Below are 26,254 nucleotides of genomic sequence, written 5' to 3'. Positions count from 1 at the left end.
GCATCTCAGAGGCCACCTAGGCTAACTGCTTTGTTTTACAGGTGGGGAAACTGAGGCTTCAAGTGGGAAAGTGACTTGCCCAACAGCACAGGACAAATCAGTAAGACCCACAGGCTCAGGTCCAGTCCAGGAGGAGGAGACAGCAGGCGAGGGTGGGTGAAAACGGGGATGTGATGGTAATCCGCCTCGGATTAAGTCAAGGGCATGTACCTTGGTTGCGGGCATATCCCCAGTAGAGGGTGTGCAAGAGGCAGCTGATCGATGTGCTTTGTTTTTTCCTACCGCTCACTGTGGCAGCTCAGGATGTAGGTAGCGGGATGAAGTGACAGGATGTAGAGTCACAAAGCTAACCAACAGCACAAGGAAGGGGGCAGACAGCAAAGGCCTCAGGGGTCCAGGCCAGGAAGGAGTCAGCAAGGCCAAAGAGGGCTTCGTGGAGAGCAGAGCTTGAGGGAGGGCCTCCTGGTGGTGGTGGTGGAGGCAGGGAGCTGGCATGGCAAAGCCTGGAAGCAGGGCTTGCTCCACTGAATTCTCCTCCGTGAGTCCCCACTGAGCCCCAGGCAGCAGCCTGACACATGCCCATGTGGCTGCGTTGGATCCTCACCACGAAGCTTCGAGGCAGATTACCATCACATCCCCATTTTCACCGATAAAGAGACAGAGGCTCAGGGTCACAGCCTGGGAAATACCAGGGCTGGAGCCCCAACCCAGGGCTCTCCACTCCAGCTGTCTTGCTTATTGTACCAAGTCAGCGGTTCTCAAAGTGGGGCCCCTGGATCAGCAGTATCAGCATCCCTGGAAATGCACATTCTCGGGCCCCACCCCAATGGACTGAATCAGAAACTCTGGGGGTGGGGCCCAGCACTCTGCATTTCAGCAATCCCAAGTCCCAGGACCACTGCTCTACGTTCCGTTCACCAGTGAGTCAGAGAGTGTGGCCGCTGCAGCATCTGGGTTCAAATCCTGGCCCCACCACTAGCTGTGTGACTTGAGCAGGTCACTTAGCTTCACTGTGACTCGGTTTCCTCCTGGGTAACACCGGGATGATAATAGTGCTATTTCATCGGCACGGTGAGAATTAAAGGGAATAATCCACATACACACAGCCCTTTGCATGTGGACTTGAGCATAGTAAGTGCTCGATAAATGTGTTGTGTCCTGAGACCCAGGGAGAGGACCGTCCTGGGCACTAGGTGCCGGGTTGAGGGGCGGGCTGTTCCCGCAGGGCTCACACCATTGACATCCAGGGGCCTCTGCTGACCCCCGGGGAGGCGGTGTGTGGTGGCGGGGAGGAGCCCAGGTCTGGGACAGCAGGGTTTCCCAGCTCTGCCACTTCCTGGCTGTGTGACTGGGTACATACCTGTCCCTCTGCATCAGTCATTCCTGCCCCATCAGTCCGCAGGACGGTGAAAGCTCACTGTGTTGAGCTCCTACCATATGTCAGGTGCCGTTCCAAGTCTTTTATTTAAACCTCCCCACCCCCCAGATCTTGGTGAGGGTCCTGTTACTATTTCCATACTAATGAAGGGAAACGGAGACACAGGGAAGTGCCTTGCCCGGGTCACAGCTGGGAATGGCAGAGGGGGGTGGGGCGGGGGAAGGTTCAGACGCAGGCAAACCAACTCCAAGGCCACACTCGGAACGACTTAGCGGCCCCGTCCTTTCTGCCTGTGTGTGGGAAGGAAACACAATGCAGCGAGACACGGGCTTCATAAACCTCTCAGTGCTCTGCGATGCCGGGCACTATAGCAGCCACGCTGCCTCCGCAGAGCAGGTGTCGTCCCTCACATACGTGTCGTCTGCCCGCAGGCAGACGAGGCCTTTTGGTTTCAGAGAAGAGGCGGTGGGCTGAGGGGTTGGTTTGCCAGAGACACAAGTTCATGTGTCTGTCTGAAGGAGCCGCGGTCTCGCCCCTCCCTCAACCCCTGCCCGGCCCGGGCCTCACCTGGCCAGCAGGGACACGCCACGGTGGTGGTTCTCCGCCTGTCCCAGGAGCTCCCAGCCGCCCTGCTCATCCAGAAAGGTGGCCTCGTATGAGCAGCCCATCTTCAGCAGCAGGGTTTTCACCACTCTGATCACCCAGCTGCCGAGACAAGGGGGCTGAGACCTCCTGGCGCCCCGCTCCCAGCACGCTGGGCCTCCCTCCGCCCGGGCCTCTTCCCCGGGCAGCTCCATGTTAGCCAGGAGCTTCTCTCTGCCGCGCGATTTGTTGGCTAGTGTGCCCGGGGCATCCACAAAGAATCATTAGCTGTGAGAGCAAGAGGAAACAGAAGCAGTTTCCCTCCTTCTGAGCTGGTGCTCCCCCCTCCCTTTCCCGGGGGCCCTTTCAGTGGGAGGAGAGGTGGGAGCTGGGGCCCCCTGCCTCCGGCCCTGCCTCATGCTCGCCCTCCACCCCATCGAGCCCATGGCTGGGTAGTGCTCTGCGGGACAGTCCTGTCCACTCATTGGGACATAGTTTCCTGTCCACCCCGAGTCCTTCATCTGATTGGGACACTTAGGTGGTGAGTCCCAAACCTAGACGCACAACCAGACCTGGGGAGCTTGTACAACCTGCAGGCTGACCAGGCTGGGCCCAGCCTCTGTGCTTTCGAAGCCCCTGGGTGAGCTCGGAGGGCACTGCCTGGGAGTCGTCCTACTGTGCGCCCAGCACAGCACTGGGTGCTCACAGATATATAGTGCGTATATGTGTATATGTGTGTGTGGATGTGTATTTGTATAGATATGTGTATGTGTATGGATATATATGGATATATACACATCTAATACATCTGTGTATAACCCTTTATTAAAATAAAAAAAATGACAACGTGTGGAATAAAGTTTACATTTAAGCAGTGTTCTCTGAAAACCCAAACCCTTGCTTTAAGAGTTTATGACATGCCCTGGCTGGTTTGGTCAGTGGTTAGAGTAAGGGTGTCGAACTCAATCAGAGAAGGGGCCAAAATCTAAAATCCAGCCTAAATCGCGGGCCGAATGGTTTACTGAACAGTCATAAACTGTCATTGTGATGGAAACGCAGCGGAGTGCAGTGATGACAGGGCGGTGCGGGCCACATTGCAAGGCCTGGCAGGACGGATTTGGCCCGCGGGCCTTGTGTTTGACACATGTGGGTTAGAGCGTCAGCCCATGAAACGAAGGGTTGGATTGCTGGTCAAGGGCATGTACCTTGGTTGCAGTTCTCCAGCCCAGGGCAGGGCAGGTTTCAGGAGGCAACCTATCCCTGTGTCTCTCTCGCATCATTGACGTTTCTCTCACTCTCTGCCCCTCCTCCCTCCCTTTCATTCTCTCCAGAAATCAATGGACAAGATATCCTCTGGTGAGGATTATAAAAAAGAGACGCATGTATCTTGGTTGCGGGCACATCCCCAGTAGGGAGTGTGCAGGAGGCAGCTGATCGATGTTTCTCTCTCATCCATGTTTCTCACGCTCTGTCCCTCTCCCTTCCTCTCTGTAAAAAGTCAATAAAAATTTTAAAAATAAAATAAAATCCGACGGTTGGGTCTTGGATACAAACCTAATACATATAATACCCCCGGGAGAGAGGAGGATGGCAGGGTGAGCCCCGGGGGAGGGCCAGTTCTCCTGGGGCCCAGCCCTGAGCAGAGTGTGACACACAGACAGGTGCTTTCACCAAAGTGTGCTTCTTTTTCCTTCTCGCCCCACAGCTAATCCCCACCGATCGGCGCCCTAAAGACCTTCACAAGGGCCCTGGCTGCGCGGCCCTCCCCGGGCCAGAGACGGCGGGAGCATACCGCACGGGCTCGATGACGGAGGGCTGTGCGTCCTTCTTGGCGGCCTTGCGGGCAGGCTGGGAGAGCGGGCGGCGAGGCAGGTTGAGGCCGATGTGGTAATGGACCTGAATGAGCAGGGCCAGCAGCAGCTGGGGGTAGAGGCGCCTCACGCGGCCCAGGCAGCTGTTCACTGACAGGAGCTCGCACAGGCCGCTGGCTGCCTGAGGGCAGAGGGGAGGCTGGTGGGACGTTTCGCCCATCGCCTCGGCATCGGCAGGGGATGCCCGCTTCTGCCCACTTCTCTAGGTCACACTGGATCTTTGCTCTCCTGGGGCCCAGCCTGGAGAAACCCAGATCCCCTCCGTGCCCCAGCCGGCTCCCGGCTCTCTGGATGAGCCCTGACCCAGAGCAACAACAAAAGCCTGCGGCTTAACCTTCACACCCCAGGAAGCTCCTGGGGGAGGGATCCCACCCCATCTCTGGGGAGGTGGAGTGTCGATGGCTCAAAGGCTTGCACTGTGTCAGTGAGGAGACAAGCTAGATGGGGGACGGGACCTGCCCAAGGTTACCCCTTGCAGGCAGAGCTGAGTCTTGAGCCCAGGGTTTGAGGAAAGGCTGTAGCTGCCATGCCTCTTCCTCTTTGTAACACAGGCCCCAGACCGCAAGGGGCATCAGCTGACCCTTTCCTTTGGGACATTAAACTGCCCCTCTGCCTCCCCATCCAGCCAGCAGCCAAAACAAACCCCAGCCTTGAGCAGAGCCGGGGAGGACCAGTCCTGGACTCTCTGACCCCAAACCCCAAGCCTCGCCCTCCTGCCCCCACACCAGCCTTCCCAAGTCCCAAAAACTGGGCTGTGTTGGCGTTGGGCCCACCAGATTCCCAAGGACCCAATTTGCACTCACCTCCCAACTTCACCTAACAGTCCTGTCTGGTCCTGGCCTGGGCCCGCCCCCCTCACTCGGCCCCTCCCCTCACAGTGGGCCCACCCCTCACACTCTGCCCACCAGTCCTCTCTAACTTGCAGGAGGTGAGAGGGGTGGCCGGTGATGGGCTGGGGTCCTGAGACCTGATGGCTCATTCTGGTCCCATCACACCCTGCCCTCTCCGGGCCTCAGATTCAAGCTCCATAAAGCGAGGTTGTGGTCCTCTTCCAGCCAGCTCACAGGTGTGGTGGGAATTGGATGGAGGAGAAGGGAGAACGCTTTCTAAAGAAATGGTTGAAATCTGTGCCACCAAAACCCATGGCTTGTTCCCGTGGAAATAAGACATAACATGGGCTGCATGAGAACAATGAGTGGCACTCACTTGTCATCCGCAGCTTAAGAAACCCCTTCACATACACTACCTCGCTCTTCTTAACAGGACAGACAGGCAGGCAGGAGTTATTACTACCCATTCTACAGACGTAAATATGAAGGATAAAGAGGAGGAAGTGACCGACAAAGGTCAGACAGACAGGCAGTGGCAGAGCTAAGACGAGCCTCCTGGACTCAAAGCCTTTAGCCTTTTTGGCAGCCCGAAAACCAATGAGTGTGTTTAAACAAAACAGCCTGTGGTGCAGAGAAAAGTCGCTAGTGATGTGCCTCAGGGCTCTGCTCTTGGCTTAATCTTGCTCAAATGGTTTACCAATGCTACAATAGAAAAATTAGTCCAGCCCGGCCGATGTGGCTCAGGGGCTGAACATCGACCCATACACCAACCGGTCACCGGTTGGATTCCTGGTCAGGGCACATGCGAGGGGGCTAGCAGGAAGCAGGCAGTTGATGTTTCTATCTTTCTCTCCCTCTCCCTTCCTCTCTCTCTCAAAAAATCAATTAATATATATATATATGTGTGTGTGTGTGTGTGTGTGTGTGTGTGTGTGTGTATGTGTATAAATATATATATATATATATACATATAATTTTTTTAATTAGTCCAGGCTATCTCTACCATAAATAAGAAGACAAGAAGCAGGAATGACCGACTAAAGAACAGACAAACACACACTGACGGGAGGGGGAGTGGATAAATGCCCAGGGCAGGGAAGGCACGGGTGCTGGTGCTTGTTCACAGAACTCAGTGCTGGGGGAAAGGCAGAGAGGCCAGGGGTGAAGCCCGGGGTTGGAGGTCAGAGATCTGGGTGTGACCCGGCTCTGTGACCTTGTGCTGCTGGGCGGGAGCATCTTCCTCTGTAAAGGACAGTGCCACCCACTCCCTCCTTCCCCACACCTTTGTTTGCTTTCCTCCATCAGAATGTCTTGTTCTCGGCTGTATCCCCAGAGCTTATGAGAGTGCATGGCACACAGTAGGTGCTCAATAACTATTTGTTGAATACATCAGTTCAAAAATGTCTAATGTCTACTGTGGGCCAGGTGTATGTGAGACATTGGAGATATCATGGAGAGCAAAACAGGCTCACAGGTTAATAGAAGGACCAACTGGGGTAAATCCTCCTAAGATAAAGTATGCGATGCAAAGTATAATATGCACAGGTTTTATCTTGTCAGGGAGAGCGGGGAGGGCTGCCCTGAGGAGGTGATGCTTGCGTTGAGAGCTGAGGGAATGAATAAAGTTAGCGTGGTGGAGAGTAGGTTAGGCAGAGGAAACAACATGTGCCGAGGCCCTGTGACAGGAGACAGCATAGCATGAATGACATTCTGGTCGGGACCAGTGAGGCTGGAAGAAGCAGGAGGAGCTCGGAGTGTGGTGAGGTGTGAGGGGCGGGGCCTGCAGCATGGGTGGGAGCTCCGTGTTACTCTCCAGGCAATGGGAAGCCATGGAGGAGGCTGAGAAGAGCAGATGCGCATTTTTCAGAGGTTCTTTGGCTGCAGTACAGATTGCGGGGGTGGGAGCGGGAGCAGGAAGTGGGCAGGGGTGTTCCCCAGCTGCCTGGGACCAGGCAGCGGTGACACAGGCAGAGAGAAGCTCTTTCCTTCCTGCAGACGGAGCCCCTTCCCTCTGTGTTCCCAGGGCTGAGCGCTGAGCCTGGCAGCAAGAAGAGCGTAAACATTTTGTCGCCGAATGAAGAAATGAGTTGTTTAGTCTTTGCATTTATAGATGCAGAGACGGAGCCTCATGGAGGTCCAGCGACCTGCTCAGGCCACACAACAGTAACATAGCAACGCTGGTTCCCAGACGCAGGTCTGCCATCCCCGGGCATTTCCTGTTCACTACCCCGGATGCTGATGGCACTGTGAGTGGCACTGCCATTGTCATCAGCGGGTCATAATCAAGAGCCCGGAGGCAGAGGCTTGCCCAAGGCCACACAACTAGCTGCCAGCAGAGCAGGACACAGGAAGCCGAGAAGAGAAGCGGTGTGGTAAGCCCTGCAGGGGCGGGAGGAGCAGGGGCAGGGGCAGGCAGGCCAGTCTCACCGCTAGGGGCATGATGGAGGCCCTGCCCTTCCTGGTGACAGGCTTCTCCTTCAGGCTGGTCAGGATCAGGTCCAGGAGTTCTCCGACATCACAGCTGGGCTTGCCCAGGATCAGCTGCCTCCACATCTCTGCTCCATTGCTGGGGGGTCAGGGGTGGGAAATTTAGTGCGGACCAGGGCAGGGCTCCCACCCGGCCTTCCAATGGTATCCATGGGTACACCAGCCAATGGCTGAAACGATCCAGAAAACACTCCCTGTGAAGCAGGGGCTCATAGTGATAGAAAACCCAGTTTCCTAGATATTTCCTTTACATGCAAGTTATTACGCCAGCACATATTGAGCATCTGCCAGGCACGAAGCACATTTCTGGGGCTACAGGTGTGAACAAGATATTAAGCCATTCAGCGTCACTGGATTCTCACAATGACCTCAGGGTGGGTTGCTATTCCCATTCACAGAAGCAGAGTTGAGGCTCAGAGAGGTGGACTCGCTGGCCCAAGACTACCCAGCAAAGGAGCTGTATTATCATGAAGTGACCAGGTCTGATGTCTCCAAAGCCTATGGGGCCTGGAGCCTGCATTTGCCACATCAGGAGCCTGTTCCTTAGGAGGCAGTCCACCAGGCAGGGGAAGGCCTCTGTGCAGGCGGCACCAGCCTGCGGACACGCCCATCCTGGGGATTGTAAAGCATGGAGAGGCCAGTGCTTCTGGGTGAGGTTGAAGCTTCCATTAACTTTCCAGCTCTGTTCCCCTGGAAACCCGATAAACACAGGATGTCAACTATGTTGCTAGGCACCGTTGCTTATGGTAAAAATGACCCCATTGGTAAATTGCATTTGGGCTGGGAGGAGCTGTACATTAACTGTAAGAACCGATGCATTGAGCCTCCTGGCGTGCAGGGACTCTTGTGCCTGGATTTGTCCCTGGAAGCAAGGTCTATGAGTTATTTGTTGTAAGAAATACTAGCTCCTGTGAGGCCAGAGACATGTAAGCTGGGGAAGCTCCTGCACCTTTCACCCGAGAGGCCCAGGAGACCAACCCTTGGACCACAGGCCAAGAGGAAAGTGAGGAAAGTGAAGCATCGGGGACACAACATTTAAGGAGTCCCTCCTTCTTGGGCTCACACAAGTGCAGGCCTAGCACCAGAGAGCAAGGGCCTCTTTAAAAGTTGTTCCAGCTTTCTGGTGGCCTCATGGGCTGCTGCATGGTTTCCTGCAAAGATGAGCCCCTGACACTCCCCCTCCGACTCGGATATTCTGAGCGACGCTAAGCCAAGTGTGGCCCCTGTGGGCCTCGTGAGTCCGAATGTGTAGTGGCTCCAAGAAGACGACCCAATGGTGGGCAGTGAGAGGGCACTCTTCTCACAGGGGGGAGACCTGTGTCATGCAGCCCGCACCACCGGTGCCTTTGGTGTCTATGAATGACACCAACTCTTATTTAGAAGCACGTCCCATTTGCATAGCTCCCCACTCTTCTTTTACATTCATTCTCAACCAAACATCGTAAGATGAGGGCCACTGTCGGGAGCCACCCATTGTCCTCTGATTGAGACATTGGTAGCTGAAGCAACTTCCACCTGTCAATCTTATGTAAATCCTTGCTGATTGGCTATTGCTGGCTATGGGTGAATCCCAAACTTTAATAAAAGGGATAGCAAGGCCAAAGTGATATGTAGTCCTCCCCCTAGAGGTGGGATGCTGCCTGGCCCCCAATATCGCCAAATTTTTATTTTTCTAGTCTCTTTTCATTTGTGTGCAGCCTCCTCCAGAGCCCAAACCCTGAACCTGAACCCTGAACCATTTGGGATATGAAAGGGGTTCCCACAGGCCACCCACTTTCTGCCTTGCTTTAGCCCTTCCAAGGTGTGGGGCATGTCCTGGGCTGAGCGGCTGGAGCAGTCTGACTGGTGTCTGCTGCCTACAAGCTCACATCTGGCCCCAGTCCTCTCTACCCATCAGGTCATCTGCTCCCTGGAGGTGCAGAGCCTGGACCATCCTGCATAGGCCCAGGACCCTGCAGGGACTCAGCACAGCTGGCTGCATTACTTGTCATGACAGCTGGTCTGGAATGGGAATGCAAGGGTTACTTCCTCCTTTTGCCTGTGGGGGAAAATTAAGCCCAGAGAGGACATCAGGGTACCAAGACCGCACAGCAGCTAGAGGCTGAGTCAGGACAGTCTCCCAGGCTTCCTTTCTATGACGTCATTACAGAGCTCTGGGCTTGGAGCTGGTCAGATCTGAGTTTAGGTCCTCGTTCTGATGCTGGCTCAGAGACTTCCTGGCTGGCTGGCATGGCTCGGTGGTTGAGCATCGACCTATGGTTCGATTCCCAGTGGGGGCATGTGGCTGGTTTATGGGCTTTCTCTCTCTCTCTCTTTCTCTCTCTCTCTCTCTCTCTCTCTCTCTCTCTCTCTCTCTCTCTCTCTCTCCTCCCCCCCTTTCTTTTCTGAAATCAACAAAAATAAAAGACTTCCCCTGAACCTTAGTCTCCTGGTCTGTAGGGTGGGGTTACTGCACTATGAATGCTGAGCAACGTCAGCTAGCAGTGCTTGGGAAGTGCTTACTGGTTGTCATAGCAGCACAGTCACAGGAGAGGGGCCGTTGGGAAGGGCAAGGGGCTCCTCTGGGTAGAAGGAGGGTCCCAGTCGGAGGGGCGGGGAGGGGGAAGCTGCTTTGGCCCTCGGAGATGTGGTGGCTGACAAGCCCCCCTGATTGGGTACCTGTCCAGCGGGAGGGGGCACATGAGCAGAGCCACGACGACCTCGGTCATGAACGAGCTGGCCAGGAGGGAGATGGGCAGCAGGGCCACCTCGCGGGCCCGGGGCTCCTGGATGTGGCTCAGCTGCATGTAGATGGCCTGCATGATCTCCGGGATCTGGAGCACAGCGGCGGGCGCGTGAGCAGGCTGAGGCCCGTGGGAAGCAAAGGGAGGCGTGGGGGCAGGGGGATGGAGGAGGAGAGGAGCGGCAGGACGGAGTGACAAGGGAGAGGGGCACACAGAGAGGAACGGGGAGGGCAGATGCCCGGTCCTTCCCTGGAAGTGAGCCCCTTTGTCTTCACTGCCCACCCCCACCCCACACCGCACGGGTGAGTTTTTTCTCGCCCCACGTTGGGAGCACCTAGAACTCAGCCACCACCACCGCTCTCTGCCTGAGGGCCCTGTGGGGTCTCCCCGCCCAGCCCCTGCTCCCAGGGCCTTACCACCTCCAGAGCCCTGTGCCGGTACCACTCCAGCACGGAGCTGAGCGTCACCTCCGAGGCCAGCTGCATCATCTCCCCCGAGTCTCTGCTCCGAGCCTCCGCGTCCAAGCCGCCTGTCAGCCCTTCCAGGGCGGCTAGCAGCAGGTCCTTGACCTGCTGGGGCCCCAGGAAGTCCCCGAACTCCTGAAACAAAGGCACAGAGATGCAGGCGCACCTGGACAGCCCCAATGAGCTGTATGCAGCTGCAGAAATGCGCCAGCCAGGCAGAGGTCAGCAGGAAGGAGCAGCAACACAGGGGCGACATGACCCGTGTGCTATGGCACAGGCCAGAGGGGGTGGGGCACTCAGCGTGGCCCACGTGGTCGGGGCAGGCTTTCTGGAAAGGGGGCTTGAACCTGGAAAGACGGGAGGGGTGGGGGAGGCCTTGGGCATGGGCGCTGCCCTTCTCCCGCCTCCCCGGTAGGGCCCGGACAGGGGCAGCCAGCAGTACCGCGATGACACGCAGGATGTTCTGGCATGGGCTGTCAGGGTTGTAGGGCCCCAGGAACCGCCTATTGCTTTCATACAGCTCCTTCTTGTTGGTGTCCCTCTTATCTCTGGCCCCTATAGGAAGAGGGCCTTCTCAGCGGGGCCCGGCCACCACGCCTTTCAAACATCACGTTAAACATAGACAGAGGCAGTGCATGCATCACAGGCACCAGCGTAATGTATTTTCAGATGCTCAACCCAGCCACGGAGCTGGGCCTAGACTGAGAAACAGAACACAATTGGCCGGGACCGGTTTGGCTCAGTGGATAGAGCGTCGGACTGCAGACTGAACGATTCCGGGCAAGGGCATGTACCTTGGTTGTGGGCACATCCCCAGTGGGGGGTGTGCAAGAGGCAGCTGATGGATGATTCTCTCTCATCGATGTTTCTAACTCTCTATCCCTCTCTCTTCCTCTCTGTAAAAAATCAATAAAATATATATCTTTTAAAAAAGAACACGATCGGCACCCAGAAGCCCCTCTGGTGCCTTTCCGGTCCGCTCTCGCCTCGGCACGCGGGAACCACAGATTGGACATTCTTGCTGTTGGACTTCTGTGCATGGGCTCATCTGCTACCCTTGATGTCTGCCTTTCACGCAGCATCGTGTGGGCGGGACTCACGGCACCACTGCTAGCAGCATTGCTTCATTCGTCTCAGTGCTGCCTAGTTGACCATGGTATGGATACACTACAGTTCCACTTCTGAGGGACATTTGGGTTGTTTCTGATAGATCCTCCCTTCCTCCAGTTAATGGACAGACGTAAACCCCACTTGTGGTCAGACATCCCTGAGCACTGAACCACCAATCAGCACCTGCCAAATACCCTGAGCCCCCGATTCCTAAGTCCCTAGGTTCCTAATCATAGGCCTTACATGGAACCACCAATCAGTGTGTGCTGAGTGCCCTAAGTCCCGTCCCCTCTCTTTCCTCCCCTTAAAAGGTGAATGAACCCCAGCCCTCGCTCTCTTTCTCTGGAAGGCAGCGGGCAGTGGTACTCTTCTCTTAAATAAAGCCTGTGTCCTGGCATCCCGGCCTCCGGCCCTCTCTGTTTCATCTTTCAACTATCTGCACTACTTTTTTATTTTATTGTCTCCCGACAACAAGGAGGCAAGCTCAACAGGGAGGATTCGTTAATTCATTAATTTTAGATTTGTCTTCACTGCTGTGTCCCAGGGCCTAGAATAGTCCCAGGCACAGGATGGCTCTGGTTTTTCTATTGAAGGAAACACATTTCCGGTGCATGTTCTGAGCCCTTACTATGGCTTGGACTGGGTCCTACCTGGATCCCCCAGCATAGGCAAGACATGGGCATAAGAAAGGTCCGTCAGGGTGGAGTGACCACATGGACCAGGTGTGGGGGTTGTATGTAAAGGGAAGGAGCTTGAGACCTAGAATCAGGCAGACTCAGGTTCATGTCCTAGTTTAGCTGCTTCCTGCAGGGGGGATGAGGTCTGGACGAACCACTTTGCTCCTGGAGAATCGAACAGAGTGGGTTTGGCCTCAGGTTGCCAGATAAAATACAGGATGCCCCGTTAAATGTGAATTTCAGGTAAACAAGTAATTTTTAGTGAAACTATATCTCAACTATACATTCAATCCAAGTATTCATTGTTTATCTGAAACTCACAGCTAAGTGGGTGTCCTACCCTTGCATTTGCTAACTCTAGCCACGTGTACTAGCTTGGTCTGTGCTATTCCTGACCCTAAGGCTGATGATGAACATGACTTAGACCACATTCACCCATCACTCAGGAGGTCTGAGTGGTTCCTGGGCAGCAGGGGATGTCACCCAGGGGCCAAATCTTTGTGTCCCAAATGCTAGAGGTCAAAAAAAGCAAGGACGCCAGACAGATCCCAACAGGCTGAAACCGATCGTCCTTGTAGGCATGGGGAGAACAAAACTATTTGACAAATGTCTATGTGTGGCACTAAGCTGGTCTCTTACATATATGATCTCGTTTGAGCTTTCAAGAATCTTGTGAGGTATATCCTATTGCACCCTTTTTTTACGGATGAGGAAACCTAGGCCTAGACAGTCACACAGCTAGAAAGGGCTGGAGCTGATCTTGTACCTCGGTTACTCCGCCTCTGGAGCCAGAGACGTTTAACCGTGTGCCCAGGTCCCTTGGTTTGGAGCAATGTTGGGACTATGGCAAAAAGAAGGATGCAAGGAACAGGTGGTACTGTGCCATCGGGGCACCTGTGCCAGCCCATACCACCTCTCTAGATCCCTGAGGTTGAATCCAGAGATATTCTCCACCAACAGGTTTTAACCACTCCCAATTCTAAGATAGAGTCTGTTTTCTGTTCATTCAGTGAATAGTCACTAAGCACCCACCATGTGCCGGCCTTGGGGATTCAGTGATGAACCAGACACAGCCTTGCCCTGCCCTCAAGTGGGGAAAGACAGGCCAGGAAACAAAATATTAGGGCTCTCATGCCTGAGTATCTATGGTTCCGTGGGAATGTGAAAGCGAGTCGCCAATTAAACATGGGAGGATGAGGAAAAGCTGAGAGAGAAGGGATGCTCAAATCAAAACAGGTTTGTGTGCAGCCTTTGCCCCCTGGTCCTGCGGGGACTGTGTTTGTGCCTCTGCAGACCCCCTCAGGCCCTTGGCTGGTCTCCACGACCTCCCACCAATGGCGAGTCCCTGGCCCAGTGCCTGTGCAGAAGCCTTGCTTTGGAGAGGTTCCAGGCTTACGTTTCTGGAGCTCCAGGATGGTGTAGAGGACGGCGATGCCATCCAGAGCCTCCCTGCCGATGTCCTCCTCAGGGTCCCCGATGCGAAGGATGAGTCTCCCCAGCAGAAGCCCCAGCGCAGGGAATCCCGAAGACATCTGTTTGCGTTGTAATCTTAGGGACGGAGTCTGATAGGTTCAATAATGCTATACAGCAAATGGTGAACGCAGCTGGAATACCTGTCCCTGAGAGCAGAGCCCTCTGAGGGTGGTCAGGGTCACCTGGGAATCGCTGGACAGATACACAGGCACCCCCAGAGCTGGGAAGACTCACCCCAGAAGTGGGCGCCCCCCCCCCCCCCCCGCCTCCCAGGGGACACTCACAAAGAAAGGCAGGGTGAGAAGCGTATGGTTCAACAGAGAGACATTGCTGTTCACGGCGCGTGCTCGTTCATGGGCCTTTCCTGAGTTCATCCAGGGCGCCAGGGGCTGTGAGGACAAGGGCAAGACCCAGAGCTACAGGCCAGCGGCCAGCCTCCACTGACCAGCTACTGGGGAGGGCAGAAAGACCACTCCCGCCCTAGCCTCAGTGGACAGAGCATCAGCCTGAGGACCGAAGGGTCCCAGGTTCGATTCCAGTCAAGGGCACGTACTGCAGTTGCAGACTCCTTTCGGCCCAGGCCCTGGTTGGGGCACGTGCAGGAGGCAACCAATTGATATGTTTCTCTCACATTGATATTCTCTCTATTCCTCTCGCTCTAAAAATCAATGGAAAAATAACCTCAAGTGAAGATTAAAAAAGAAAAAGAAAAGGAAAAGACCACTCCCCACAGTTCTCCTCTTCTTAAAGCTTACGGACTCATGGGCTCAGAAGCTGAGAATGAGGCTGGCAGACCAATGAGGAGAGAGATGAAAGATAGAGAGACATGAGGATGAAAGAGAAAGACAGGGGCAATCATAGAGGCAGCAGGAATATGAGAGATGGGAGCGGCTGCAGCAGGAGTATGAGAGATGGGGAGAGGGTGAAGAGCAGGAGTCTGGGATGGGCTGTAAAAGACAGAGAGGCAGAACATTGGCACAAGATGACAGCCGGAAGTCAAATTACTCCTTCTGGATCTAGCCCCCCCCCCACACACACACACACACTCCCCCTCCTGAACCAATTCTGCTTCTTCCTCTCCTCCCTGTCCCCACACCTCCAAAATGCTCTTCAGCCCAGCAGGAGTGGGGTCCTCAACAAAGAGAGCGTTGAGCAGTGTCTGTAGGGCATCCACGGTCTGGCGGTAGAGTATCTGTGGACAGGAGGAGGACCAAGCCACGAGGAGGCCACTGAACAAGGACAACATGCAGACCCCAGCCCAGGGCAACCCCTGTGTGTGTTTGGCGGGGAGGAGGGGGGGGGCGGGTAGAAAAGCTGCTCTCTGGTCCCCCCTCTGAGACTAACTTGATGTATGATATTGCACACATTCCTTCCCCTCCATGGGTTACAGTTTCCTTATCAACAAATTGATAATTAGCCGAAACCGGTTTGGCTCAGCGTCGGCCTGTGGACTGAAAGGTCCCCGTTTCAATTCTGGTCAAGGGCATGTACCTTGGTTGCGGGCATATCCCCAGTAGGGGGTGTTGATCAGCAAGAGGCAGCTGATCAATGACTCTCTCTCATCGATGTTTCTAACTCTCTATCCCTTTCTCTTCCTCTCTGTAAAAAATCAATAAAAATATATTTTTTTAAAAAAAAGAGTGCCCACTTTCACAACTCCTATTGAACATAGTTCTGGAAGTGGTAGGTGGAGCTATTAGACAAGGAAAAAAAAAAGGTATCTGAATTAGAAAAGAACAAGTAAAATTATTAAAAAAAAAAAAAAAAAAAAAAAAAAAAAAAAAAAACAACCACACACAAATTGATAATTATTATCCTTCCACTCTTACCTTAAAGGGGGAGAAAGCAGAAACACAACATTTACTGAGAATCTACTATAGGCCAGGTAAGCAACAAATGAGGGGAAAATGCTCTAGAGCTGTAAGGTAAACTTTACCACTGTCTCTGATTCTTCTTTTAATTGCTAGTCCTAGACCTAAGTAGATTTTCCAAGTCGTCTCTTCAGGGACCATCTAGTCTACCCTGCCCAGGCTCCTCTGCCAGGGGCACCACAGCCCCGGAATTGTTTTAGTAAGTGCGTGCATTATACACGCACAAGGCTGAGCAGTGGATTCGAGCAGCGCTGGGAAGGCCCTCTCCCCCCTGTCTTCCCTTGTCCTGCCAAGTCACCGTGTCTGCCTCTCATGTTGTCATTGTTCCTGGTTACAACGCAACCACTAAGCAAACCTCATTCCACAACTTCCTCCTCCTTCCCTCTCATCTGCAACCTATCCCTGTGTAGTGCTGACCTCTGCTGGCTGGGGCTGGTAACACAAAGGGACTGCTCTCTTTTCCCCCTGTGGGTCCAACCCCCCCAATTAGCCACCTGGAGCCCTCCTACTGCCACCTGGTCTGGCTCCCTCAGCTCACTGCATTGTTTCCCAGAACGATAGCCTGGCCCTCGGGGCTCCAGCCACACTGTGTCTCCCTTGCAGACACATGTTCTCTCTGTCCTCAGGCCTCTGCCTAGGCTGTCCCTTCTGCCTGGTGTGCCAGCCGCATTCCCTTTGGCTAATTAGCTCTTCTTTAGCCTCAGCTCCAGCACCATGACCCCTGACCCCCATCTAGGCCAGGTCCCCCCATTCTGGACTCTTATAGCACCAAGTACTTCTTTCTTGCAACATTTGCTGGTGCTGTAATTTTGCATTAACTGTAAGATTCCCTGATCATGTGTATCTCCTCCTTGCCCTTGCCCCTGCTGAATCTCACCCCTGCACTTCAGGAGTAGGCCCTCGGTTAGTATTAGATGAACGAAAGGATGAATGAATGTGCCTTACCCTGAGCTGAAACAGCTTTCCCTTAACTTCCCCCACTGGCCCTACCTCCTACCCTGAGCGTCACCTCTGCCCATGCCTCCTAGGACGGCCCTGCAGAGGCACAAAGAGGCTCGTGGGAATGAGCTCCTGGAGGTTCTACTTCTCCAGGCCTCAGCCCAGTCTTCTTCGTCATGGCCCAGTCCTCAGCCCTCCTCCTCTCAATTCTTTTTTTTTTTTTTAATTTTTTATTAAGGTATTTTTTGTGTATATATCTTACCATTGTGCCCCCCCCCCCACCGCCCCACTCCCATAATGCCCTCTCTCCCCAGAGTTTTGTGTCCATTGGTTACGCTTATATGCGTGCATACAAGTCCTTCAGTTTATCTCTTATCTCCCCCATATCTCCCCACCCTCCCCGCTGTAATTTGACAGTCTGTTTGTTGCTTTACTGTCTCTGTGTCTATCTTTTCTCCTCTCAACTCTGCCTCCTCTGGCATCTGCCCACATCCATCTCATAGGGCAGGGCAGGGCCAGGCCCAGAAATGGACCGAACACTCCAGAGGAGGGGTTGATCCCTATTCATTCACCAAACATCCATCTCAGGCCAAAAGAGGGTCAGCACACTGCCCGAGGCCCCACCCTCAAACAGGAGGTGGACTTCCTCATCGCCTGGAACGTGCCTCACTCTGAGGGCCCTGGGCAGCCCACGGCCTGCTGGGGAGGGCCTGCTGGGGAGGGCCCTGCTCACCTGTATGCTCTCGGCCTTGGCCTCATCCTTCTCCTGCATGGCCTGCACGGAGGGCAGGGAGAACACACTCCGCACGCACGTGCTCACCAGCTCGGACCGCTCCCGAACACCCAGGGCCGGCTGGGTGTGGCTGGTGAGGAGTCAGAGAGCAAAGGCATGGAGGGTGGGAGGGGTCTGTGACCAGAGGCTGGGGCTGGGAAGGCAGGGCTGGGATGATGGGGGTGTAGGGCTGGGCCTGAGATTCAGACCCACAAAGGGTGAGATGAGCCTGGGGAGGAGGGACCGGGCAAGGGGAGAGGAGAAGACATGGGAGTGAGGTTGGGGCATGGCAGAGCCCATGGGAGGAAGGGCGTGGGGGATGGGGAGGGGTGTGGACACCTTAGCTGCGCCAGGGTCTCCATGGCCTGCTGGCGGACGGAGCTGGAGAGGGAATCCAGCGGCTCCTCCTGGATCTGTCTCTGGACCGGGGACTACAGTTAGGCCGATGAGGGGGGCAGGCCGCTGCAGACCACAGGGCCGTGGCCACCCTGCTACAAGGAGCGGGCGGAGAGCCCCTCGCCTGGGCAGAGCTCCCCGCTGCACTCGCATAGGCCTCCCGTGAGGGGAGCCTGCTCACTGCCCTGCACGCTCAGTTCAACGCCACCAAAAACACCAGCACTCTAACGAGCTGCACCCAGAAATCCACTTAGCCACAAGCATGGGGGCTCAGCAAGACCTGTTTCTGGCGGAAACCGGTTTGGCTCAGTGGATAGAGTGTCGGCCTGCGGACTGAAAGGTCCTCAGTTCGATTCTGGTCAAGGGCATATACCTTGGTTGCAGGCATATCCCCAGTAGGGGGGTATGCAAGAGGCAGCTGATCGATGATTCTCTCTCATCAATGTTTCTCTATCTCTCTCTCTTCCTCTCTGTAAAAAAAAAAAATCAATAAAATATATTGGGGGGCAGGGGGGAAGAGAGAGAGAGAGAGAGAGAGAGACCTGTTTCTGAAGCCTCATTATGGGGAGGTGTATTTAAAACATCGACTGGCCGAAACCGGTTTGGATCAGTGGTAGAGCGTCGGTCTGTGGACTGAAAGGTCCCAGGTTTGATTCCGGTCAAGGGCATATACCTTGGTTGTGGGCACATCCCCAGTAGGGGGTGTGCAAGAGGCAGCTGATCAATGATTCTCTCTCATCAATATTTCTCTCTATCCCTCTCTCTTCCTCTGTAAAAAAAAATCAATAAAATATATTTTTTAAGAGAGAGAGAGAGAGAGAGAGAGAGAGAGAGAGAGAGACCTGTTTCTGAAGCCTCATTGTGGGGAGGTGTATTTAAATCATGGACTGGCCCAAACCAAAAACACAGCGAAGGGCTCCTGAAAGAAATCCAGTTGAGTTCCTTTAGAAATGGTCTCCCTTGTGCTCGCTTCGGCAGCACATATACTAAAGAGATGGTCTCACTTTTGATCTAGCACCTGCACACAGTAGGTGCAAAATTAATGCCGGTTAAACAAAGGTACCAAGGGCAAGGATGTTTTCTCTCTTTAAGGGGTCAAAAGCTAAATGCAATTTTGGAAACCTCCGTGGTTATCCCCACCCAGTCCGTTCTGTGGATAACTGAGAAGTGATTGCATTTTGCAAAATGACCAGGAAATCCCCTGCCCACCAGGAGGAGTTGCTGGTATTAAATACTAACTGCTCCCGGGCATACCGTGTTTCCAGGGAACTAACCATCGGCTGTGTCCTCCCAACAGGCAGTGACTCGGGTGTGATCGGGATGAGAAGAGGGAGGCTCAGAGAAGGGGAATGGCTTGCCTGAGCTCCCTCTAGACAGGCAGAGGGCAGCTAGAGGTGCAGCTGGGACTCAAGCCCACGTTCCTGCCTCCCCATCGGTCCCCTCACCACCTCAGCCCCATCTCCTCAGCGGGTGGACTCCGAACTTCCGCTCCCTCCCCACCCCAATGCCACGGATCGGATGCGGCTCCCACACCATCATCTTCTTCATCATGGTCTTCTTCTCTCCTTCTCCTTCCGGCACATCCTGGCTCTTCTGGAGGGCAGCAGCATTCTCGACCTCGGGGGCAGCAGAGGGCAAAGCCAGGGGGTGAGAGCCACACTGAGCCCGGCTTCCAGGGGCTGTCCCGTCCCTACCCCTGCCTTGGCCATCCGGCCTGCCCCTGCAGGCATGCCAGCCGCTCCTCCCCAGCTGCCAGCCCCTGGCATCGCTCCAGGGAAATGAGACACCACATGGGGGACTTCCGGGGGCAGGGTGAGGTTTGAGAAGGTGGCAGCAGGAAGGTGTGGATAATCCTTGAAGAACAGCATTTGGAGGAGGACAGATATGAGGAACTGCTAAACTCTCCCTCCTTACCAGTCAACTAAGGGAGCAGAGGTCGCAGCTGGGGGGACAGACAGGAAGGGTCCCATTATCTCAAGCTGAAATCTCACCATGAGTAATACCTCTTTTTATAAAACATGCTTTTATTTATTTCAGAGAAAGAGTGAGAGAAACATCTGTGAGAAACATTCATCAACTGCCTCCTGCACGCCCCCTGCTGGAGCCTGCACCCCGGGCACGTGCCCTGACCAGGAACTCGTTGCTTCCAGTGCGGCCTCCTGATGCAGATGCTCAACCAACTGAGCCACTCAGGGGCAGTAATGCCTCGTAAGGGCCTCTGCTATCTACCCTCTTAAGGGCACGTCCTAGTCAGATTAAGGTATTCTGTTACCTGAGAGAGGGACTACATTAACCAATGTCCAATTAATCTATTCATTCTCCTTATCTTAAAGCAGAAGAAAGAAAACATGAGATAAAATAACTTTATATAATAAAAGGAAGCAAAGCAAAGCAACCAGATGGACAGTCTGGTGGGTTAAAGATCCCACAAGCTCTTTCCCACTGCTACCAACAGGACAGCTGGCCCTTAAATCTGGGTTCATCTCACCACCTGTTTGGACCAACAGAATGCTATGGAGGTGATGCTGTGCAGTTCCTGGCCTAACCCTTAAAGGAATTGGCAACTCTTCCCCTCTGGAACCCAGCTGCCATGGAGTGATGACACCATGTGGAGAGAGACACTGGAACCTGGGGTCATTTTGGATGTTCCAGCCCCGCAATCCCCCACTCCTCCGGTGATCTCAGTCTATACCATGCAGGGTGGAAGAACCACCTGCTAAGCCCAGTCAGATTTTAGAATCATGAGAAATTGGGCCCTTTCCATCCTTACTTCCCTGGCTGCCAGAGTGAACTTTTAAACCACTAAATTTTGGGGTGGTTTGTTTTACAGAGGTTGACAACTTCAACTGCAAAACTGAGAGATGGCTCACTCAGAATGAACGGTCAGGGAAGGCCTCTCAGAGGAGATAATATTTGAGCCGAGTTCTGAATGACCAGAAAGAGATAGCCATGTGCAGAACTAGACGGAGGGTCTACCTGTCTCCCCAAACTAGAATGTCACTTCACTGTTGAATCTCTGGTGCTTGAAACAGTGTCTAGCACATAGTAGGGACTCAGTTAAATGTGTTGAGTGGTTGCAGTAATAAACCCTTTCTGGGCAGGGACTGGGCTCAGGGCTGTGCATATATTATGTAATACTAGAGGCCCGATGCATGGATTTGTGCACTGGTGGGTTCCCTTGGCCTGGCCTGCGGGGATTGGGCCGAAACCTGCTCTCTGACCTTCCTTGAGGGGTCCTGGATTGCAAGAGGGCAGTTTTTGGGTGACACACCCTGGAATCAGGCTCCCTCCTCTCTGTTTCCAGGTGCATCACCTGAGAACCACAGCTGCCAAGTCACTGCAGCTCTGCAGCTCCTGTGCTGAGCATCTGCCCCCTGGTGGTCAGTGCACGTCATAGCTACCGATTGGACAGTCAGCCTGTGAGACGGTTGCTTATACTTTTAGATGCTTTCTCTGGCCTCCCGAGGCCTGTTGCATGGCCAAGACCTAGGTCCGGCCTGTGTCCAGCCTTTCTATCTCCTTTAGAGACTCTCTCACAATGCATTCAGTTGCTTAGAAATCTTATTGAGCACCTATGGTGCGCCAGACAGTGCCCTGGGAAAACAGATGTGAAGAAGACAGAAAGAAATCCCCGATTCACAGGGGGAACATTATAGAGGGAGAGACTAACAAGAAAGAAGATGGAGAAGCAAAGCACACTGTGCGTCAGATGGTGATAAGCACATGGAGAAGAGAGGAGCCGGGGAGAAATAGGGGATGTCGGGGCTGGGGCTGGAGAGTGGGGGCTGGGGCAGGAAGGGGCATCCCAGGAAGTCCACTGCTGGTTGGGCAGGAAGCATACCAGAGTCATTTTGTTGCCATCCTCTCTCTCCCCTGGTCCGTTCACCAGGCATGAGGTATCTTCGTCGAAGGCTTCTGCACGTCATAGTTTCAATAGAAGAGAAGTGGGTAGAAAGATACAGTGTACCGAGGGTGCTATAGTCCCATCTCTCCTCCCCAGCTGGGCTTCTCTGATCCCAACTCCCCCAGCAGCCAGACTGGTCTCCCTTCCCTAAAACCTGTCGGTGGCACCTCATTTCACTGAGCATCCTTGTCAGGGCCCTGCCAGGTCAGCCTCCCTCCCTGACTGGGCCCTGTCCCGCTGCTCTCCCCTCACTCCCCAGGCTCTGGCCACACTGGCCACAGGCTTCCAGGCCCAGACACGCCTCCTGCCCAGGGCCTTTGCACAGGCATCTTCCTCTGCCTGGGCCAACCCACTGCCTCACCCTCTCACCCAGGTCTCCTGCCTGCCTTTCAGGTCTAAGTTTGTCACTTCTCAAAGAGGCTCCCCTTGACCTCCAGGCTAACAGGGGACCCACTGCGACCCTCTTGTGCATCACTGTACTCTCTCTTTTCAACTGTTATCACATTTTATAATTAAAACGATACCTGCTGTTTGGTCAGCCCCAGATTTCCTCCTCTTTCTCTTGGTGACAGACTTCCTGCCTCCCCTGTGGGACACCCCCCCTCAAGTGCACAAATTTTGTGCACTGGGCCACCAGTATCCTCTATAAAGGAAAACTCTGGTAGATAAATTAGTAGCATTCCAATAAAAATTACAGCAAGATTTTTTGAGGACCTAGACTTAGACAAAAATACTCTAAAATGTATACGGAAGAATGAGAGCTTACTAACAGACTCCAGGGCACAGTTTGGATGCTGCTGTCCTCAGAATAGTTTTGAAAACTTTTAAGAGGCATTCTTACCCTACCAGATATGAATGCATATTTACAAAGCCATGGTCATTTTTTTTTTCATTGCAATATGGTATTGGTCCATGAACAAACAAAAAATTTTTATATAACCAAAAGTGGTTTGGCTCAGTGGATAGAGCCTGCAGACTGAAGGGTCCCAGGTTCAATTCTTGTCAAGGGCATGTACCTTGGTTGCGGGCACATCCCCAGTAGGGGATGTGCAAGAGGCAGCTGATCGATGATTCTCTCTCATTGATGTTTCTAACTCTCTATCCCTCTCTCTTCCTCTCTGTAAAAAGTCAATAAAATATAACTTAACAAAAAACATTCTCAACCAAAAGTTAATAGAGGGATATTTAAATATATATATTTGATATAAATAAATGAGAGAAAAAATATAAATAAATGAGAGAAAATCTTTACAACATCAAAAACTGCCAGGAGATTAATTTACAGAACCCCCGCATGTTGGAGTGAGCACAGGTTCCAGGTAGAACCCCAAGGCTTTGCTCAGGGAGGAGCCTCAAAACTCAATAGAGATGAGCTGAGCCTGCCTGCTCCCTTGGTCAAATGTTGATGAACAAAAAAAAGTGTGTGGGGGGGGAATGTTGACCGGAACAGCCAGGTCTGAAATTGATCAAGAAAGAAAGAGGTATGCATTTGGAAAGGAAGGTAAAGTTAGTCGACTTGTAATTTGGATATAATACGAGCATTGTCCTATGGAGATTAGTAAAGTTGAGGGAACTGAAGTTCAGAGAGATTGAGTAGCCTGTCCCAAGTCACCCAACCAGCGGAGGCTGAGCACCGGTCTCTTGGGCATAAGAATGTGTTGCATGTTACCCACTGAATGCTCTCCCCTTCCCCTCCCTCTCCCCCGTCCCCGCCCCTCAAGGTTCTCCCGGGGCAGTGCCCCCTCTCGGGTGTCGCCCTGGCCGTACTCACGCTCAAGGGCGGGGTGGAAGGCTGCGGTGCCCCTGTCTGCGGTGTTGCAGGTGGGGAACACCGGGAACCGACTCATCTCCGAGGTGGCCATCTCGCTCCAGCTCTGCCTTTCCTCCAGGGGCATGGTGTGGACCGTGTTTTCCTCCGAATCCTCCTGCTGGCTGCTCAGGGTCAGGGTGGACGTGTCGCTGAAGATGAGGCTGGAGCTCAGGCTCAGGGTCTCCTTGGAGCCCATTATCAGGGTCATGCACGAGTTTGGAGAGAGGGCCAAGTGGGGCCGGTGGGTGCTGGAGCGCAGGCTGATGTCATCCTGGAAACCAGGAATCAGTGTCAAGCAGGAGGCCTGCGTGATGGTCATGTTCAAGTCAGACCTGGAATTGCTATTTAAAGCCACGTTGATGTTTGTCTTGGAACTCGCGTTCCAGGCGGCACCAAAGGCTCCTTTTGAAACAGTCCTCGTGATGTCCTGAGAAACCAAAGTGACGGTCTCGTTGGTGCCGGGGCTTCGGTTCCCACAGGAACCGGGAGCCCCTTTCAGGTCCAGCTTGGAGACGGTCTTGGAGCCCACGCTGAGCCGGTGATTGGAGGGGGACTCCGCAGAGCCTGAGGCTGGGATAAGGAGCGCTTTGGAGCATGGCCTGGAGAGGCAGTGGCCCAGAACGATGGCTTCTCTGGAAAAGGTCCTTAAAAATGGGTTGGATTCAGACCCGGAAGGATTGGCGTTATTCTGACCCAACTCAAAAGGCTTGCTGGAGTTGGGCTTGAGGGCCTCCTCAGGATTCAGCCCAGGGTGGTTGTCGGAGCTCGGACCCTGGGCCTCGGCAGAGTCAGGGCTCAGAACGGGCTGCGAGGCTGGATGTAAGGCCCCCTGTGAGTCAGGCCTCGAGATGTGATTCAGCTCCAGGCCCAGGGCCTCACCAGAAGGGGAAGTGGTGGTCTGGAGGGCGGCTGGAGCCACGGCCCCGCTCTCATCAGGTCTGGGGGTGGTATCAGACAGGAGGCCCGGGGCCTCCTTGGAGACAGGACTCAGAACTGGATGAAGGTCTGGAACAAGAGCCATGCCAGGACTCGGGGGTAGACTCAAGGCAGGAACAAGATCTGTGTTTGGGTTTGGCCCAGGGGTGGTGCTAGAGCCTAAACTGGGGGCCCCTGTGGAGTTGAAACTGGATGTCTTCTTTAGGTCTTCACAGAGGACCGGACTGGCCCTCTGACTCAGAGCCATGCCTTTCTAGATGTCTGTCAATGCCACTGCCCCCTTCAATCCGACAGCTGACTGTTGAGCTCCCTGCAGTGTTCCTGAGAGAGGGAGAGAAGGCGAATTCAGCCATGCCTCCCCTGTTACAATCTTCCCAAGGACCCCCACTCTCTTTAAAATGAGGTCCCTGGCCAAAACCAGTTTGGCTCAGTAGATAGAGCGTCGGCCTGCGGACAGAAAGGTCCCAGGTTCAATTCCAGTCAAAAGCATGTATCTTGGTTGCGGGCACATCACCATTAGGGTGTGTGCAAGAGGCAGCTGATCGATATTTCTCTCTCATTGATGTTTCTAGCTTTCTATCCCTCTCTCTTCCTCTCTGTAAAAACTCAATAAAATATATTTTTTTAAAAATTAAATTAAAATTAAAAAAATGAGGCCCCTGTGTCATTTACCAGGTTCTGCATGACCATGCCCAGCCCACCTGTCCAGCCCCATCCTACACGACAAAATATTCAATGCACTTTATTCCAATGACTCAGTTAGTGGTCCAGCCCCTGCCAGATATGAACTCCTCGCGGGCAAAAACTGTGCAGCCGGGACCGGTTTGGCTCAGTGGATAGAGCGTCGGCCTGCGGACTGAAAGGTCCCAGGTTCAATTCCGGTCAAGGGCATGTACCTTGGTTGCGGGCACATCCCCAGTAGGGGGTGTGCAAGAGGCAGCTGATCAATGATTCTTTCTCATCGATGTTTCTAACTCTCTGTCCCTCTCAATTCCTCTCTGTGTAAAATCAATAAAATGTATTTTAAAAAATAATAATAAAATTAAAAAAACTGTGCAAATCTTAGTCCCCGGGGCATCCCTGGCCCCGAGCACTGTGCCAAGTGCACGGTCAGAAGTGCACAAATACAGGCAGAGGAGGAACTCTCCCGCCTGAGGGTAGACAAAGGGGAGGAGGAGCCGCCTTATTGGTCATACTACTTCCAGCCGACCCCCAACTTGCTAAAACTGCTCTGCAAATGGCTATGGCCCGATGTTCCCAAAGCAGCCTTGGCAGGGCTGCCCGCACCCCCCAAAAGTGTGCCTGTTCCGAGGGGGGCAGGCTGCAGAGAAGAGACCCTGAGATCCTCGTCCAAAGCACAGCCTTGCCTCAGGCCAGCAGGCTGACTGCTGGGCCACCTCCCTACTCCAGCCCCTCCCCGAGACCACAGCTCACCTGCATGCATGGTGTTCTTAGGCAGGAGAGGGCCCCTGGGAGGAGACACAGAAGGAGGTCAAGTCAGGTGGAGAGTGGCCTTTTCAGTACTTACTGAGCAAAGCCTACAAGGAGGCACACACACACACAGAGTCCCGGAAGTGAGACATTATTGTTTCATTATACACTTGAAGTGGCGGTCAAGGAGAGGAGGGTCACCCAGCCCAACGACCCTCAGGGCAGCCAAGACCGCCTGTTTATGCCACCCATCTGCCTCCCGCGCCAACCCACCCCCATCGCTTCCCATTGTCTCCAGGACAGCATCCTCAATCCTTAGCAAAAGGCCTTTCTGTGTCTGGCCCCAACTCCCTTTCCACCCTCTTGCCCATCCATACTCCCTGCCCCACTCCTTTCCACCATCCTCAACTCCTTTGGTTTTCCCAAGGAGTCGGGCTCCTGGGTTAAGTCTGGGCCTTCCTACGTTGGGCACCCCTTTCTCCAGCCTCCTTCCCTGGCTAGCACCCACAGCTTCACCACCCCCAGATTTCAGCTCAAATGGTGAAAGCCTTCCAGGTCCCCCAGACAAGGGAGGTCCACACGTGAGTTCCCAGTGGATCA

The 26,254-nt window shown here is 53.9% G+C and overlaps 1 protein-coding gene across 1 annotated transcript in view; it reads right to left on the bottom strand.

Moving 5' to 3' along the window:
• Positions 1-25,744, bottom strand: part of MROH7 (maestro heat like repeat family member 7) — a 35,783-nt gene extending 10,039 nt beyond the window's left edge. The window contains exons 1-15 of the mRNA XM_036446018.2: positions 25,658-25,744; positions 23,249-24,544; positions 21,415-21,488; positions 19,107-19,190; positions 17,517-17,596; positions 17,139-17,268; positions 14,692-14,787; positions 13,880-13,984; positions 13,519-13,654; positions 10,778-10,890; positions 10,288-10,470; positions 9,807-9,961; positions 7,089-7,227; positions 3,753-3,952; positions 1,946-2,083 (exon numbers count right to left, since the gene is read on the bottom strand). Coding sequence (XP_036301911.1) covers positions 1,946-2,083; positions 3,753-3,952; positions 7,089-7,227; positions 9,807-9,961; positions 10,288-10,470; positions 10,778-10,890; positions 13,519-13,654; positions 13,880-13,984; positions 14,692-14,787; positions 17,139-17,268; positions 17,517-17,596; positions 19,107-19,190; positions 21,415-21,488; positions 23,249-24,470 — 2,855 coding nt within the window. The 5' untranslated portion in view covers positions 24,471-24,544; positions 25,658-25,744. The remainder of the gene's footprint in view (positions 1-1,945; positions 2,084-3,752; positions 3,953-7,088; positions 7,228-9,806; positions 9,962-10,287; positions 10,471-10,777; positions 10,891-13,518; positions 13,655-13,879; positions 13,985-14,691; positions 14,788-17,138; positions 17,269-17,516; positions 17,597-19,106; positions 19,191-21,414; positions 21,489-23,248; positions 24,545-25,657) is intronic.
• Positions 25,745-26,254: the final 510 nt, after the last annotated feature.

This window comes from Pipistrellus kuhlii, unplaced genomic scaffold (assembly GCF_014108245.1).
Source record: "Pipistrellus kuhlii isolate mPipKuh1 unplaced genomic scaffold, mPipKuh1.p scaffold_m20_p_2, whole genome shotgun sequence".
NCBI lineage: Eukaryota > Metazoa > Chordata > Mammalia > Chiroptera > Vespertilionidae > Pipistrellus > Pipistrellus kuhlii.
Note: the sequence above shows the minus strand (reverse complement) of the source record. Positions and strands in the feature narration are given on the sequence as shown.